This window comes from Heteronotia binoei, chromosome 2 (assembly GCF_032191835.1).
Source record: "Heteronotia binoei isolate CCM8104 ecotype False Entrance Well chromosome 2, APGP_CSIRO_Hbin_v1, whole genome shotgun sequence".
Classification (NCBI taxonomy): Eukaryota; Metazoa; Chordata; class Lepidosauria; order Squamata; family Gekkonidae; genus Heteronotia; species Heteronotia binoei.
The window spans coordinates 78,646,063-78,663,909 of record NC_083224.1 but is presented as its reverse complement, the minus strand read 5'-3'; the positions used below and the strand labels follow the sequence as shown (position 1 = coordinate 78,663,909).

At 43.6% G+C, this 17,847-nt stretch overlaps 1 protein-coding gene across 1 annotated transcript; it reads right to left on the bottom strand.

Annotated features, from left to right (window-relative positions):
- Positions 1–992: 992 nt before the first annotated feature.
- On the bottom strand, positions 993–10,839 carry GOLT1A (golgi transport 1A). The gene is made up of 5 exons (XM_060233264.1): positions 10,705–10,839; positions 8,134–8,225; positions 7,299–7,477; positions 4,100–4,163; positions 993–2,399 (listed from the first exon to the last, which is right to left on the bottom strand). The coding sequence occupies exons 1-5, from the start codon at positions 10,727–10,729 to the stop codon at positions 2,361–2,363; spliced, it is 399 nt and encodes a 132-aa protein (XP_060089247.1). The 5' UTR covers positions 10,730–10,839; the 3' UTR covers positions 993–2,360.
- Positions 10,840–17,847: the final 7,008 nt, after the last annotated feature.

The following is a 17,847-nucleotide window of genomic DNA, read 5'->3' as shown; positions in this document are numbered from 1 at the left end:
AACCTTGATTTTCTCTGTTGGCTGAAGCTCCTCCTCCCCCAGTCCCCTGGGGAAGGAAGGAAAGAGCCAGAGCTTCCTTTGCCCGGTTCCCTGGATCCCATGGGAGAAATACAAAGAAAGCATCCTTAAGACCAATGAGTGCTAATGTTTTAAGCATGTTTTAAGTTTTTTTAAACAAAAATTCTGTTTGTGTTCTTTATAAAATTTATATCTCTGCTACATAATCTTAAATAGGTATACACACGGCCCAACCCAACATGGCTTGGCCCGACTCGACGTGGCCCGGCCTCTCAAGGTCTCATTTATGTTAGATCTGGCCCACATAACAAATGAGTTCGACACCCCTGCCTTAAAACATGCTTAAAATATTAGTACTCGGTCTTAAAGGTGCTTTCTTTGTATTTCTCCCATGGGAATCAGGGAACTGGGCAAAGGAAGCTCTGGCTCTTTCCTTCCTTCCCTAGAGGACCGGGGGGGGGAGCCTTGGCCAATAGAAGGAAGAGAGGCTTGTCTCAGTGGCTCTTCTGGGTGATTGAGAGAGCGTGGCAAAGCAAGCTCTCCCTCCCCGCCTTCCTCCCCAAGGGAGGAGCCTCAGCCAATAGAGAAAATAGAGGTTTTGCTCTGTAGCTCCTGTGTGATTGAGCAAGCCTGGCAAAGCAAGCTGTTATGCAGAAGGAAGCAAGAGAGAAGGAGAAGGAAGCATATGACAACCAGTTGCTTCAGGGGCCTGATAGAAGCCCTCCAGGGGCCTTTCGGCCCCCAGGCCACATGTTTGACACCCCTGGCCTAGAGAGGATGCTCTGCGCCTTCCCTAGTCAAGTCCAGAGTAGTGGCAGCCAGTTAAGGCTCTTGCCTGCTTAGGGGCTGAAAGGGACAGGAGGGAAGGAGAGGGTATGTGGGGCTGGAGGGATCTTTGGAAGAGACTCCCCTTTCCAAAGAAAATGCTACATTTCCCCACCCCTTCCCATGACCACCAGTAAAAGATTCGCTTCTTTGAGTTTTGCAAAAACTATCTTTTGTTTCATGTAATTTATTTTACAAATATGACATTTTGATAAACAGAATTTATTTTATATATTAAATACATAAAAATAAAAAGTACACAAAAATAGTTGCAGTGATGGAAAGTCATATGTGGTGCTGGTTGTTGTTTTGTAATAGACATTGATCCAAAGTACAGTTTCTACAAGTCATTGTGAGAAACTTTCCCAATACCTCTCCCTGCATAGCTCGACAATACAATCTTGTTTGTTGGGAATTTATTTCCTAGTCTTTCAGTTGATTTTACAACCAGGCCTATGACTGAATTTGACAGGAGAAGAAAGTCAAATTGTGAAGGTGTCTTCGCATGGGTTGCCTTGTCCCTTGAACTGGATGCTGAGAAATTACTTAAGTTAGACCCTGTAATTTAGTAAGGCACCATGATTTTATCCTGTAGTTGGAGATACATGCTAGTTGTTTCAGAGATTCTTGAAACAGTGGGAAGGATGCAATGTTAACCTTGGGATAAATTTACCCACTAGGGTACCTCTGATAACCCAGTTTTGCAAGTTTTTGAAGAGCTTCAGAAACTTTTACATCTCACTTTGACCTGGGGCTAAAAGTGACAATAGAAATCTGTGCATATACCTTGCCAATGAAATAACCAAATGTGAGTAACCTTGCTAATTCATTCAGCTGCAGATGATTGAAAGATGACAGTTCCAAACTGATGTTATCTGTTTGGAAACTGGGAACAATTTGACAAGAGAATCCTAAATGTTGGATTTATCTTTAGGAGGCCCTTGTACCACTGTGTAATTTTATGAAATGTTGTTAGCCGCCCTGAGCCCGCCTCGGCGGGGAGGATGGGATATAAATAAAATTTTATTATTATTATTATTAGAGGGCATGCCATGTTTTGATGCTCATTGAACCTATGCTCATTGTAGTGTGTGTATATACAAGGCTGTTGATGTAGCCCTTGTCACTCATGTAATCACTTGTGCATAGAAATACAATTTATATATCCTTATAATTCCTGCTGTGCTATGAGCTTGCCAAATGTTCCCATTGCTGATTACACTGGGCTTTAAAATGTATGAAATGGGCCGTGGCTTCCATGAGGAGGTAATAGGGCAACAAAATTCTTGGGGACATGGTCGCTGTAGAAGGGACCTGTGGAGCTGGGGACATCATGAAAATTACTTTCATGTGATGTGTGGATTGGAAGGGACTTCAGAAAGTGTTTTTGTCTGGGGTGCCCATGGCAGTTCTCAGGAGCCCAGGGATAAATCATTGCAAACACAAAAAGCTGCATAAAAAGGTGAGTTTGCTTGCAGAAGGTGATGTTATCTTTCTCTGGAGGCTGTCCATCTAGGCTATACCATGGAACTGGTGTCTCCAAGTTTCTGGAACAGCTGCAACAAGAAGCCATTCTTACCAACAGCTCTTCTTTAAAGAACCGTAAAGTGGATTGAAAACAACAATCAGAAAAGCATGTAAAGTAAAATCTCATATGTGTTAGGATGACATATATGAACTACATTCAGGCCTCAGATTCATCAGGAACTCACAAGAGCACAGCTACTGAACCTTTCTGAGGGTTCCCCCTCTTCCTCCTCACCTACCTTGTCAATTGAATAGTAGGTGCAGCTGCATAACAATCCCTGGATTAGGAGAGCAGCCAGCCAGCCAGCCACCAGGGGCTTTGCCACACCCCCAGCAGCCCTCATTAACCCCTGGAGAAGCCAGTGCCACCCTTTCTCCACTTCTGATGTGATTTTTGGCTGTAGATGGCTTGCTGGTCTTTTGACTGGGGGGGAGGGGTGGCCCAGGACAGCCTCAAATGAGTGAGGCCTGCTTGGGCTGGCTGGATTTCTAGCCAGCCCAAGCAGGCCTTGTTTGCCCGGGGCTCTCCCTTCTTGTGTCAGGTTGCTTTTGGGGAACATGCTAATGAGCTATGCCACTTATTAGAGATGCTGCAGTGGTTGAAATTTGCATTCTCTTGACTCTGTGTATGAACTTCAGTGGCTTATAATGCTTGCCATAAATATGAAGCAATTATAACCCTTTGGTTTTTTCACTGTCATACATGAGGCATCTGAAAAAGAAGACTTTCACTGTCCCTCTTCACATCATGATCTGTTTCTTCAGAAAAAGATGCTGTCAGTAACTGGCAGATGGACCAACTGGGTGCCCAGGAGAATTTCTCTTTCTTCTTTTCATCTCAGGTGCTTCAGACACATGGTGCACAAGGTGCCAGGTAGTTGTTAGGGTTCATTAGAGTAGGATATCATTCATCCTGGGAAATATGGGGACTAGGGAGCTGTCCTTGTTGTCAGCAGAGGATATGACTTAAAATAATGGGTTTAAATTAAAGGTGGGAAGGTACCAGCTGGATATTAAGAAAAACTTTGTTGCAGTAAGAGTTGTTCAACAGTGCAATCAGCTACCTAGGGAGGTGGTGAGCTCCCCCTCACTGGCAGTCTTTAAGCAGCAGCTGGACAAACACTTGTCAGAGATGCTTTAGGTGGATTCTGCTTTGAATAGAGGATTGGACTAGATAGTCTGAATGGCCCCTTCCAACTGTGATTCTACGATTCTATGCTTCTCCCCCTAACCCTGACACAGTGGTGGCATTCTGAGAAGCAGAGTGGACAGGATGCATGGGATCCTAATGTTGTGAGTATAGGTGTGGGCAATTTAGGAACCCTCAGTGATATCACTGAGAGTGCCATGGTGCCCCAAGCAATAGATATGATTGAAATCAGGTTTGAGAGAATTCCATGTGGAAGTAGCTATTGTCTAACCACGTCTAGCACTATATTGGTGCCAATCATAGCTTTAGATATAGAAATGTGTTCCTTGCACGAATAATTCAACATCACGAAAGACTCTTATACTGTTTTGAAAATGTTATCTGCCTTGAGCCCATTTGGGAAAGGGCAGAATATAAATTATCTAAATGAAATAAAATAAAAAATAAATTACCAGTTAGTTTACAAAATCATAAGATCTGTGTTGCTTCTTTAATCATTACCTCCCCCTAAACCTAGTCCCCTTAGTTAGGATTTTTCTTTTCCCACAAGAGGATTTGATCCACCTAAATTTGATTTACCTTGCTCAAAAATGGGATGTTCACCAATGATCCCAGAAATCCAAAGGCTATTGGGAAGAAGTTCCTGATAACACAGAAGGCTTTGTTAGTTACTTCTGGAAAATGTTTAAGTTTCACTCTCACATTCCTCCAGATGCTAAGTGTCATATAGAAAAAAGGATATAGGATGTAATCTTAAAACCACATAAGGACCACAGAATACACAATCCTCATCTTAGCTGCCACCTCTTGTCAGGCTAAAACTGGAACTGACCCCGAAAGAGGGGAAAGTGTTGCAGGGAGGTAGACATAAGTAGCTGACTAAATAGTTGATATTTGATGATTGTCAGCCTGAATATGTTACATTTGGGGAGGCTAGGATCTAGTCCATAAAAGTTGATGCTAGAATAAAGATTTTTGATCTTTAAGGCAGCACCAGACTCCTGCTTGTTTTTTCTGCAATAGATTTAAATTGGGTTGATTCATGCTTTAGTTAAGCTCTGGGTCAACATTTCTACCATGTGGACTTTTAACAGACAAGGTCTGGGAGTTCTGTGCTCAGAATGTAATTCCCAGATGCATGTGAGTCTGATTCTGATCAGAACTATGGAACATGGGGAGAAGGGGGCATAAATCTTCCCCCCTCCCCACCTCCTGATTTGAAACTGCCCTGGAAATCCAATATTTACCCAAATATGGGAACCTTACAGGGCAAATAACAGCTCCCTGGAGTTGTTGTCGACTGGGGAAACAGAAAAGTTTAAGCCCCTTTTCCCAATTCACCACAGTCTTGCTATAATTAAAGCCCCCACCCCACCGGTTCCAAGCACAGAGCTCCAAGGATTTGATTGAAAGTCTTTGTGGGTGCTGTATGGCAAATAGGGTTGCCAATCCCCAGGTGGGGGCAGGGGATCCCCCGATTTGGAGACCCTCCCCCCGCTTCAGGGTCGTCAGAAAGCGGGGGGAGGGGAGGGAAATGTCTGCTGAGAACTCTGTTATTCCCTATGAAGATTTATTCCCATAGAAAATCATGGAGAATTGATCCGCGGGTATCTGGGGCTCTAGGGGGGCTGTTTTTTGAGGTAGAAGCACCAAATTTTCAGTACAGTATCTAATGCCTCTCCCCAAAATACCCCCCAAGTTTCAAAACGATTGGACCAGGGGGTCCAATTCTATGAACCCCAAAACAAGGTGCCCCTATCCTTCATTATTTCCTATGGAAGGAAGGCATTGAAAAGGTGTGTTGTCCCTTTAAATGTGATGGCCAGAACTCCCTTTGGAGTTCAATTATGCTTGTCACAGCCTTGATCTTGGCTCCACCCCTAATGTCTCCTGGCTCCACCCCCAAAGTCTCCTGGCTCCACCCCCAAAGTCCCCAGATATTTCTTGAATTGGACTTGGCAACCCAAATGGCAAATGACTTGGTAACATGGTTATCTCTCTGGAATTTGTTAGCTGGATATGTTCACTATAAGTCATGGAAAGCCACAAGGGTGGGGGGTTCAGCATTAAAGGAACTGGCCTGGAACCAAGTTCCAGGGCTGTCACAGGAGCACAATGTGGCCCTATATTCACCATCAAGGCCATAAATAGGGACAGGCTTTCCTCCAGCAAATAAATCCAGATCTGAGGAAAGTTACAGACCTTTCTATTATGAGTGGTAGACCTGGCCTTTGGATTCTGAAGGTCTGGTCCACTGTCCATAGGAAATGAGGTGGTAGACCTGGCTATTGCAGTCCAAAGTCCAGGTATATTAACCATAATTTAACATGCTCCCCAGCTCTTTGGTGATGCATTTGCCTTTTAAACTTTGAATGGACATTACTTTCAGTGAGGAAGAAGTAGCCTCCCAGTGGGAAATCATGGCTGTTTAAATGGCTGATCTACAACTGACCAGCTGGGAACTGCTCCCTCCTCCATAGCCACTTCTACCTCCCCAACAAGATTCCCAGTTCTCACTAGTATTGCCAAGTCCAATTCAAGAAATATGTGGGGATTTTGGGGGTGGAGCCAGGAGACATTGTGGGTGGAGCCATAAGCATAGTTGTGACAAGCACAACTGAACTCCAAAGGGAGTTCTGGCCATCACATTTAAAGGACTGCACACCTTTTAAATGCCTTCCCTACATTAGAAATAATGAAGAATAGGGGCACCTCTTTCGGGGCTCATAGAACTGGATCCCCCACTCCAATCTTTTTGAAACTTGGAGAGCATTTTGAGAAGAGCCATCATATGCTATGCTGAAAATTTGGTGCATCTACCTCAAAAAACAGCCCCTCCAGAGCCCCAGATACCCCCAGATCAATTCTCCATTATGGGAATCGATCTCTATAGGGAATAATGAAGTGCCCAGCAGATTCCCCCCCCTCCCCCGTTTCTGATGACTCTGAAGTGGAGGAGGGCCTGCTCCCACCTGGAGATTGGCATCTCTACTCACAAGTTGCTGAACTTCCAACTTCTTCAAAGTAACACAGAGCAACCTAAGGTTCAAGTTTACCTTTCCTATGCAAATGACCTCTGAAAAGATTGTGCAACCAACAGAGGGTCTGTGCTGCTTTCACAGCCACCGAGAGCAGCCATCTTGTTCTGCCTGCTCCCCTGCCCCCATTCAGCCTTAAAGACACAGACACACCATCCCAAGAGGAAGCCTTTTCAAGTGGAGTCTGAAGCCTCTGGAAGTGGAAAGACACATGGTGGCTGTGGGGGCCTGGCTTCCCCCCGCTGGCCAGATGACTGGGAGCGGGAAGGAGCCTGGGAAAGCAGGAGAACCCCCACTGGGACCTGGGGATTTGCAAGCCTAGTTCTCACATTATGAGCACATGTTTACAAGTCAGATCAGAAGGGAATAGAGGTGTATAACAGCAGCTTTTAAATCTGAGTATGATGCTCTGGACTGGCTAAGCTTTCTGCCTGTCTATTGAATATCCCATTCTGATTGCTGTACTTTCTATTCCTGCTTCCAGCTCAGGACACTGATCTCAGATCTTAGACTGACTATATTGAGTTGAAGCCATCCATGATCCTGGTTTAACCTCTGTCTCTCAAACTTTGTCCACAGAGCTCAGGGCAGTATGCATGGCTCTCTCCTCCTCCTCCATTTTATCCTCACGGTCATACTCTGAAGTAGGTTATGCAGAGAGAGAGAGAATGACTGGCTCAAGTTCACAACACCCCAGTTCAACTGACAGTTTCCCTTAGAAGATTTAGTGGAGGAGTCACCTGAAGAGGTTAATGAAGCCATAGGTCTCCAGCAGCATGCCCAGGACAGGCCACTTGAGCAAGACAATAAGTATGCCTCCCAAAAAGAAAGAGGTTCCTTTAAGCTTTTGCTTTTGGAAGAAGAAGCCAAAAGTCCTCTTTAGTCCAATGATAATGGCCAGACCAGACAGGAACAAGATCTAGGGAGGAAAGTAACAACCCTCAAGGTTTATTAAGATGTATTACAGACATTGAATATAATATAATCTCTCATGGGCACAGGGAATAAAGGATAAATAGGATCCTGTGCAGTGAGTTGGAAATTTATGGACTTTATATCCCTTTTAATAATTCAGCATTCTCTCTCACTGGAGGATAATGTGAGTTCTGCAGTCTCCCTTTCCTTTGCCTAGAAGGAATTCTTCAGCCAGCGCATTGCTGACATAGGCAGTTTCTGGCCACATGCTAACATGACACATCATGTTTTTGCAGCAGCATCTTCCTCATCCCACAACCATTCTCCTTGTCTCATGCACTGCATATATTGTCCAGTGCACAGAGCATAGTTCTGTGAGCTGCTAAGATTGTTAGCTCAGATCATGTCATTAAAATCTCAAACCTAAAAGCACATCTGCTTGAGAAAGAATCTCCTTGATTAAAATGGAATCTATTCCAAGGAAGCTTGCTTAGCTTTGAAGCATAAGGGTTTCCATTTTCTCCAAAGAGAGTTTAATTATCCTTAAGTTCTAATGAAGTTTTGAGATCTATAACAGAGAAAACTTAGTATTTCTATAACAATATGCAAAATCTTATCTGCTCTGGGAGGAAAAAAATCTGGAAGTTTACAAGAACTTACATTTCCAAATGCGAGCAGCACTGAGTCCATGTACAACAGCATTCCAAAAAGAAGGAAAAATGCTCCAAAGCCCACAAGTCCCACACCAATCTCTGCAACACATAAAATGAACATAATCAGAATTGCAGCAATGTGAATGGACAAATCTGGGCATGCAAGATCCAGCTGGGCCCACTTCAGCTGCTTGGTGAGTGTTCTGTAGGGCATCGGCTTCACTCTCAGCAGGGTGTTGATTCTTTTCACCCAGACTGAAGATGTGCAAGGCTGTGTCTAATTCTGTGCATTGGATTCCACAGATTGTATTGTCATCCAGAGGAATGAGTCACCTTGTTCACCTCCATGTCCTCATGCCATCCATTGCAAACTGGGTGGCCCTGAGCCAGATATGTATTCTTCCCTTTGCTTCACTATATGAATATGGACCTCAAGACTCTTGACCAGAGAAGGTGAGGACAGCCTGCTGAATAACCTGATCCAACCTCCGAGTGAAGAGCCAATGTCAGCCAAATTTAACAGCCAGCTCTGGGGATAGTGTGTTATATGTTGTCCTTCCTGAACTTTGCTATTTTTAAAATTTTACTTACCCTTTTACAAAACAGCACTTGTCTATCTATTTCTCAACTTCAAGCATGGATCTATTATTCATAACCAACAGATCCCCCTACCCCAATCAGTAGTTATGAGCAATAAAGAGCAGTGGGGAGCTGAGGGGTCTGGTTGTGATTGGCAGAAAAATAACTCCAATATCTAAAAATTGATTGAAAGCTGGGCCACTGTTTTGACTATACTGTTCCCTCCCACACTGCATAATTTTCTTTTGCACAGAGATTATAGGCACTCCTGGAAGGATTCTTTTGGGTGATTGAGAGGCCAACAGTGAGCCAGTCTCTGTCTTGATCCTTTCTGGACCAGATACAGACTCAGGAATAAAGTCCTCAGAGAGTGAACAGGAGGGGCTATGGCCTGCCTTGGGGGAGGGGAGATCAGGGACTCAATGGATGAGATGAACATCCTTGTATGAAAACCAGAACCCCTGGCCAGCAGATGCTTGACTAAGGGGCCTGCTCTTGAAGTCTCCGCTCAGAGGAAGCTGTCAACTTTCCAGACCTTGTGGAGGTTCTCTTCTTCCCTGTAGCAAAAGGCTCCAGGCCCCCAGGTTTTTCCCTAGCCCAGTGAGAGTGGTAGAGACAGCAGGCCCATGAAGAGGCAGCACAATGCAAAAGAAAGGACAGGCTTACTGCCCTATGGAATCAGCTCCCTGAGGAGGTGCGGGCCCTGCAGAACCTTGATCAGTTCCGCAGGGCCTGCAAGACCACCCTCTTCTAGCTAGTATATACAGACTGCTGAATACGGTCGTTAATCAAGGATCTGCCAACACGGTCCTGTCTAAGGACCTATGTCATTATGTAAATCGTGCAAACTGACAGAAATTAGCGTCAAAATGCCATCATCACTGTCAGATTAAATTATACAATTTTAATTACACTGACTGGTTTTTAAATGATGTTAAATTTAAAGTTTATATTTGTTAAATTTAAAGTTTTATACTTATTATTGTATGCTTATGAAATGCTGTTAGCCGCCCTGAGCCTGCCTAGGTGGGGAGGGTGGGATACAAATAAAATTTTACTTACTTACTTTACTCTTGCTCCCACTTCTGGGCCTGATCACTGGTCAGGTAGTTCCTCCCAGGAATGGGTCTCAGTCTGCGTGAACCCCAGGAACAGAAGGGACTTCCCCCCTTTCAGGAAATGTAAGCCCTTAGGCAGATTAGAAAGCCTTGCTTGTTCAATCAGAGCATAGGGGGCCACTGCTAGAGTTGCCAGCCTCCAGGTGGGGCCTGGAGTTCTCTCAGAATTTCCGCTTATCTTCAAACTACAGATTATTATACTCCACTGAAGTCCCTCTCTTCCCCAGCCCTTGCCATCTCCATACTCTACTTCCAAATCTCCAGTAATTTTGCAACCTAGAGTTGGTGATCTTAAGTGTGTCTCTGTGAAACCTGAACATTTTGAACCAGCCAACTCCAGACTGTGACCCTAGAGCTGCCCTGAAGGACAGATCTCAGCCTCCAGCTACTAGGTGAATCCTTGCTCTGGAGGAGATGTCAGCCAGCTCCAGTAGTACTGGACCAGTACTATCTGCTAAGACAGAACACTTTCCCCTCTCTTTCTGTTTTCTTTGCCTACCCATCTTGTTTCAACCCCCTGTGTAGTCTGCTCATGGTGCGACACTACAGCACCTCCTGGTGGCCTGTTCTGTCTATTGGGATAGATATTCTGTCGATATCTGAAGGTACAACAGGGGTGTGCGCAAAAGCTGATCAGAAAAAGCTAAAATCTGACTCCTCTCCCCTGGGAGAAGAAGCAAAGAGCTTTGCACAGTCTCTAACCTTCAGTTTAAAAAAAATAGTGCTAGCAAAGTAGGCAACAGTGTAAGGTTACGGTGACATACTCTGAAAGACAAGCTGAGCTGGCAAAGTGAAACCCTGATTAGACTCAATTACACTTGACACCACTGCTATAACCAAGTAACTTCTCTCCACAACCTGTGGGATGTAATCCTACTCACTCTGGAGCTCCGTGATCTCCATCATCTTTGCTGCTGCAGTCCTAGAGGGGAATTGCTAGATGTTCATTTGTCCATGTGTCAGGACAGGGCAGGGCAAGGAGGAGGAGAAAGCACCCTACCTAGCTGGTGAACCTTAGAAAGACCTTTGGCCTTTCCGCGTCACCTTGCAAATCATTAACCTCTTAGTACTGAACATGTCATTTAAAGCTACCAGCTTGTCACTGGGAAGACCCCCTGTGTGTGCCTGTGTGTGTGTCAGTGGGAGGCTGCTATTGCAATGACTTGTTTTGTACTTTTTGTTTTCCTATTTCATAAAAAAGATCTTGAACAGCAGCAGACCACGAGCTTTGATCAAAGAGGAAAAAGGTCCCTCTGGGCAAGGCATTTCCTCATGGCTGGCAGAAGTAATTGCTATCAAAACTCTAGCTCAAGAAATTCCTGGAGATTTGAAAGTGTTACCTGTGGAAGGCAGAGTTGGGGGAAGAAAGGGTAGGCATGTGAGGCTAGACAGTCCAACATTTGATGCTGCTATTTCTGCCATGGACACTGATCTCTGTGACAAGGAGAAAAATTGTAATCTTGGAGAACTTCAGGTCACACTTCAAGGATAGCAACCCTGCCTGCAAGAGGTCTTTCCAGTGCCACTTGCCCAGTTACAGTTAGGAAGGGATGTAGCTGAAATGCCCATTTTTAAAGGATATGTATCTAGGGTTGCCAGCCTCCAGGTAGCACCAGGAGATCTCCTGCTTTTCCAACTGATCTCCAGCTGGCAGAGATCAACTCCCAGAGAAAATGGCTGCTTTGATAGGGGGACCATGCCAAGGCCCCTCCTCTCCCCTCCCCTCCACAAACCCCATCTCTCCCAGATCCATCCCAAACTCTCCAGGTATTTTCCAATACAGACCTGGCAACCCTGTTATCTAATCATTCACATATTACATGCCATCTTGTCTTCCAGGGGGTTCAATTCTATGAAGGCGCCCCTATCCTTCATTATTTCCAAATGGAGGGAAAGCATTTAAAAGGTGTATAGTCCCTTTAAATGTGATGGCCAGAACTCTCTTTGGAGTTCAGTCATGCTTGTCACACTCTTCCTCCTGACTCCACTCCCAAAGTCTCCTGGCTCCACCTCCAAAGTCCCCAGATATTTCTTGAGCCATACCTGGCAACCCTAGTAACACATGGGGTTGGGGCAAAAGAGGAAGAAAGATATAAGAAAAGGACACAAGGGATAGATCTCTCGGACATCTCATGGTCACCCTTCTCCATTGTTCTCCCCCAACCTGAGAAAAATAATAAGAAGAGACAATCTATTTACAAACCATCAATTTTTATTTTAATTGCTTTATACAAACTTGCAAGGTACAAATGCATTTTGTTTTGTTTTCCTTGTGTGAGAGTTGACCTTTTGAAGTAGCAGCTACATCTAGAACAAATGCTGCTGGGAGGGAATGTTAAGCAAGCCACAGTGGATTTTAATTACTGGAAAGATTATCCCTTGGTTTGGTGTGAGGAACCCCAAGCCACTGACATAGGTTGGTTTATTTTTTAATAACAAGACTGCTAGTTTTAAATTGTCATAATCTAAGGTCATTTTTATACAAAAAATAGACACTGACATCACATTGCTTCTTTGATAGGTTTTAAATCTAACACTAGTAAAATTTTGCTCCAAATAATGTGCATAAATAATGTAGTTTTTCTTGGTTACAGGTACAGCCATTGGCATATGAATGTTATTAAAAGGGAAAAAGAAAGAGATCCTTAAAAACAAAATAGTTTAAAAACATGATTCACAATACAGCAAAATGATGACCCTAAATGTACTCTGCTGAGAGCTCACAGCTTGTAACCTCAAAATGCTTAAAGTGACATTAGCAATACTTGGTCACAGATTCTATATAGCTATTAATTGAGCAGAGGGCTGGTGAAAGGTGATGGAGAACATTCCTTGATATCCTTTTTGCCATTCATTTCAGCCTTCCTATGTGGCAGAGAGTAGTGCTAAAATTACTGGGGAAAGAAGACTAGTAAAGACTATATTTACTTTCTTGATGACAGAAAGAGAGATTAACAGTCTCCAAAAAGTGTCAAAGTCCTTGCTTCCTACCCATAATTCAAACACCAGTAAAGCGATTGCACTGCTATACTGTGCTCCCCTTAAGGTGATCACCACACTTTTCTCAAACATGCATATGAATAGAACCACTAATCCAAAAGGCCTCAAAAGGGGTAGAATGGGGAAGCCTCTCAGTGACTTGGGGCAAGGGGAAGCAAGGATAAAGTCTAAGAGGACAATCTTTCAAGAGGCTAACTTCAAGCTCCTTTCTCCCCCATCCATTGAGCTACCTCCATTTTTGAAAATGTCAAGGAAGCCTTCACAACAAGGAAAAATGCAAGTCCCTCCTGAAAGGTGCCCCTCTTCCCAGTAACACAGGATGTGCAGAGGTAAGGATAGCAGCTGGGAGAGTGATAGCAGTGAAGTAAGAGAGAAACCCCCCAGTTGCTTTGCAATGAGAACCTCTCTGCTAACCACATCAAAACACATTCACGTGAACAAAAGGGAGGTAAAAACAAAGTGGCATTGGCATTAAAAAGCCACCTCTATTGCAAGGATCCCCAGTGGGATAGCTGTGTACCAGCAAGACAATCTTTGTGGTCCCTGATATGCTATGGTCCTATATAGTCTTCATATCATGTATCTTCCAGGTCAGACCTCAAGCATGAACTTAGCATCATCAGATTCACATGAACTATGCCGAGTAGCACCAGTTGAGGAATGGACCCAAACATACAAAATACCATCATATCCAACAACAGGGAAATAAATGCATCATTCCTTAAAATTGACAGCTTTTATTTTAAATAAATTTGCTTTTCAATAAAAGCAGAAAAAATATATATTTCTTTAAATATGTCTTCTTTTAATTATTCTGATAAACTGCCCAAAATGACTCTGTTTTCAGTAACTCAGTGACAGGGCTGATTTTGGTGGCCCTGTACACAGAGAACGAAAACACAAAACAGTATGGTGAAAAAAAGAAAACACACACACAAATACATATCACTGTATAAATTCCATAAAACATATATTAAGGCATGTAGAGGATAATGAAGGGGCAGCTTTAATGAGCTAAAAATTGTTACTTTAGAAGCAGAGCCAAGCAATTGTTTAAAATCTTGGAATGTCATGTGTATTGCTGAAGGAGAGAAAGAAATGAAACTCAGATTCCTGGAGTGTTCTATATATTGCTAAAAGGGTAATAATAATAATAATAATAAGTGACTCATACTTTCTACTGGAAAGGGAGATGGGAACATTTCCTATTTAACAGCAGCCAGCCAACAATTCTCAATTGTGATATGTGAGAAGGTTAGTTAGGTATACTGAGAACTATTATTCCTATTGGCTTCTACTGATAGGGGATCTCAGAAGTGTCCCAGTGAGAGCTACCCCCTCCCCCTTGCTACTTTGGTGGTAAAATAAATGTGCAGGAAACTGTGCCATTCCAGCACGTTTCAGAATTCTCTAGTATTAATAAGAGTAACAGGAATCATTCAGATCAACTGCTGGTTGGTGTGCAGAGACATTGTTGAGTCAGCCGTATCCCACAGATATGCCCTTAAATTGGAACTATGTAAAGGGACAATCTCAACTCTTTGCTAAGATCCATTATAAACTTTTCCCCTTTGGAAGAGCTCACTCTGCAATTTCCCCCCTTTTCATTTCATTAATGTCAGGCCAACCTAGACATGTAAGTTGCTAATCCATCTCCAGTCTGCTTCAGTCACACAGAAAACAGGTGGGGTCCAATTAAAAGAGCAAAAAGGTTGTGTGAGGATTATATACATAGATTTGTCCCCCTCTCATTGTTGCCTCTCTGCAGTTTGTTCATCCACCACTTTCCTCTTAACTGGATTCTAGTACTGAAACTGAGCCTGGCTAGGACAGAAGCACCTTGGGAGAAGAACTGCATGGAAGTGAGTAGAGGACTCAGTGTTGTTATCCCCGCCCCCCAGGCTTGCCAATCCTCAGGTCCCAGCGGCGGTTCTTCCACTTTCCCAGACTCCTTCCCGCCCCCAGTCAGCTGGCCAGCAGGGGGGAAGTTCCGCCCCCAAAGGACCATGTGCCTTTGCACCTCCGGAGGCTTCAGTCTCCGATTGAAAGGCTTCCTCTTGGGATGGTGTGTCTGTGTTGCTGTGAAGAAGCTAACAGCAACTCGTAAGTAGAGAGGCCAGTCCCCTGCTTCAGAGTCGCCAGAAACCGGGGGGGGGGGGGAGAGAGAGAACGTCTGCTGAACACTTCATTATTCCATATGTGGAGATCGATTCTCATAGGGTATAATGGGGAATGGATCTGGAGGTTTCTGGGGCTCTGTGGGGAGCTGTTTTTTGAGGTAGAGGCACCAAATTTTCAGCATAGTATCTAGTGCCTCTCCCCAAAGGACCCCCCAAGTTTCAAAACGATTGGACCAGGGGGTCCAATTCTATGAGCCCCAAAAGAAGGTGCCCCTATCCTTCATTATTTCCTATGGAAGTAAGACATTTAAAAAGGTGCGCTGTCCCTTTAAATGTGATGGCCAGAACTCTCTTGGAGTTCAATTATTCTTGTCACACCCTTGTTCCTGGCTCTGCCCCCAATGTCTCCTAGTTCCACCCCCAAAGTCTCCTGGCTCCACCCCCAAAATCTCCAGATATTTCTTGAATTGGACTTGGCAACCCTACTCCCCCCCCCCCCCCCCAATTGATTCTTTTGCACTAAATCCTCTCATGGCTTTACATGTGCTTGGGGAAAACCCTCACTTAAAGAAAGGGCCTGGTGTTCTCACATTAGTCGTGCTTCTTGTTTAAAATGATGATCATTATTGTCTTGCCATCTATGTATCTGACAACTTTGCAGATACTGAACTTGCTCCTGATTGTTAAAGGGAGGTCCCTGGTCCATGCAACAATCAATTTGCCACCGCAGGGAACATGATGACCATTTATAGGAAGAAGTTCAGATTGAGTTAATTGATATTCATACAACCCTTGCTTTGTGAGCCATTCCCAATCCAAACGCAACCAGAGTTATTCAACACTTCACCTGAAAATGGGTCTGTTTGGGAAAAACAACTCATATTCAAATCAAATTAGGCTGGATTAATGTAGCTTGAATTCATAACCTGATGTGGTACATAATTTCTCATTACAATCTTTGAATAAAATCATTGATTAAAATGCTTGTGCCAAAATCAGGCCCTGATTTGAGTCACCAACCTTATGACTAACAAATTCTATTGTAGCATAAGCTTTCAGGAAGCACAGCTCTTTGCCAGATGTGTTTTTTGAAAGCTTATGCTATAACAGAATTTGCTAGTCTTAAAGGTGCTACTGGATTCTTTAATATTTTGCAGCAACAAATACAGCTAACTCCTTTGGATCATACTGTACCAGCATTTCAAAAGGATTATAGTACCACTTATAAGCCAAAGTACAATCTTAAGGACCAGCATCAGTAGTATCTTTCACTGTGAACAACCCAGAAAGCTGGTTCAGGTGGGAACTGAGTTCTATTGAAAAGCTAACCATGAAGCTTCCTGAAAATCCAACTCCATAGAATGGAAGGGAAAGTAGGTTTTTGAAAAAGCCAGCCACACTTGTGTGTTCTGAATCTGTCAGTAGATTCATTTGTACTGATCAGTTCCTTACAGTTGTTTTGTTGAGAAGTGCAGAAACCAGTTTGAGAAGGCTCTTCTAGTTTGATCCTACATTGAGTATGGTCAATTGATGCTCTGCAAGCTGGCTGTGACCTCTGAATGAAGCAATTTTATATGCCACTCCTTCCAGTGGTCCTACTAAATTTTAATGGTAAAAATCTGTCCTAAAATACTGGTTTTCAGAAATTGTGTGTGAGAGATTTCAGTAAGTGCATTTGTATATAATGCACCATCCATGCTTGTGTTGTGCTGCAAAACCGTAATAGAGCCTAACCACTTTGGAAAGCAACAGGCACAATATATTTTCAGCCCTTGGATCACCATTTGGCGATTGCCCCTGAGCGAGAATATAGAGGTTGATTATTATTCCAGAGGATATGTAGACAGGCTTCATGATGCACACAATCTTTCAACAGCAGTGGCTGGGGGGCGGGGACATTGGCAGAAGCTTTAGATGCCGTGGCCCTTCTGTGAGCCTTTTGGGGCATCTGGTCCGCTACTATGGGAAAAAGGACATTAGATGAAGCCTTGGTTTGATCCAGCACAGCTCTTCTGATGTAGGACTACACCGTGGAAGAATTTCTAAATTAGACCCATGATATGGTAAGATCCCTGGATCAATACAGGGCAAGACAAAAGGGTCATGGCTATTTTAATTTTTAAAAGTATGTGGATGAGCAAATCTCCCCAGCCTTCTATGTGTTCCCACCCATCTGATCTATCTGCCTCCTACTGAGCAAATAATGAGAGCTCATCTGGAAGAACAGGCTCATTTGAGATTATATTATGAGGTCAGAGCAGCAGCAGCTCTACACTGTTGGCTTAGGAATCTCACTTTCTTGCAAGGTCATAGCAGAGAACATGATGTAGGAAGGGGATTCTATCTCCAAATCATCTGCATTCTGTTCTACCAGAGAATACACTAAGAACAGGCTTTCTGAATGGCAGAGATCTTTAGGTCTACCCCACAGAAGTCAGGGAAACATTCCTTCCTATAGGCCACAGGAACTGCCACAATCTACTTTATGTAATTCAGACTCCTATGTCCAGACATACCTTGAAACCACAAGTTGCTGCTTCCCCCTGATTTGCTAACTCATTTGACAGATGTGCCATTTAACAAATCAAAAGTTGATTCAATATCTTGCCCTTTTTGTATCTGAGGAAGTGTGTATGTGCACCAAAGCTTATACCCAGAATTAAACTTAGTAGGTCTTAAAGGCGCCACTGTTCTGAAAGAACATCAAACCAGTGCATAAACCAATCTCTAAATTAGGAATTATTTTTAAAGCACATAATTTAGAGATTGGTTTATGCACTGGTTTGATGTACTTTTAAGCCTACAGCATATACACCCTCATCAACTGTTTAGAAAGTAGAAAATAGCTCTAGGAAGGGCGAAAGGTCTTCGAGATCATGACAGTAGAAGAACCATCGTTCTGGC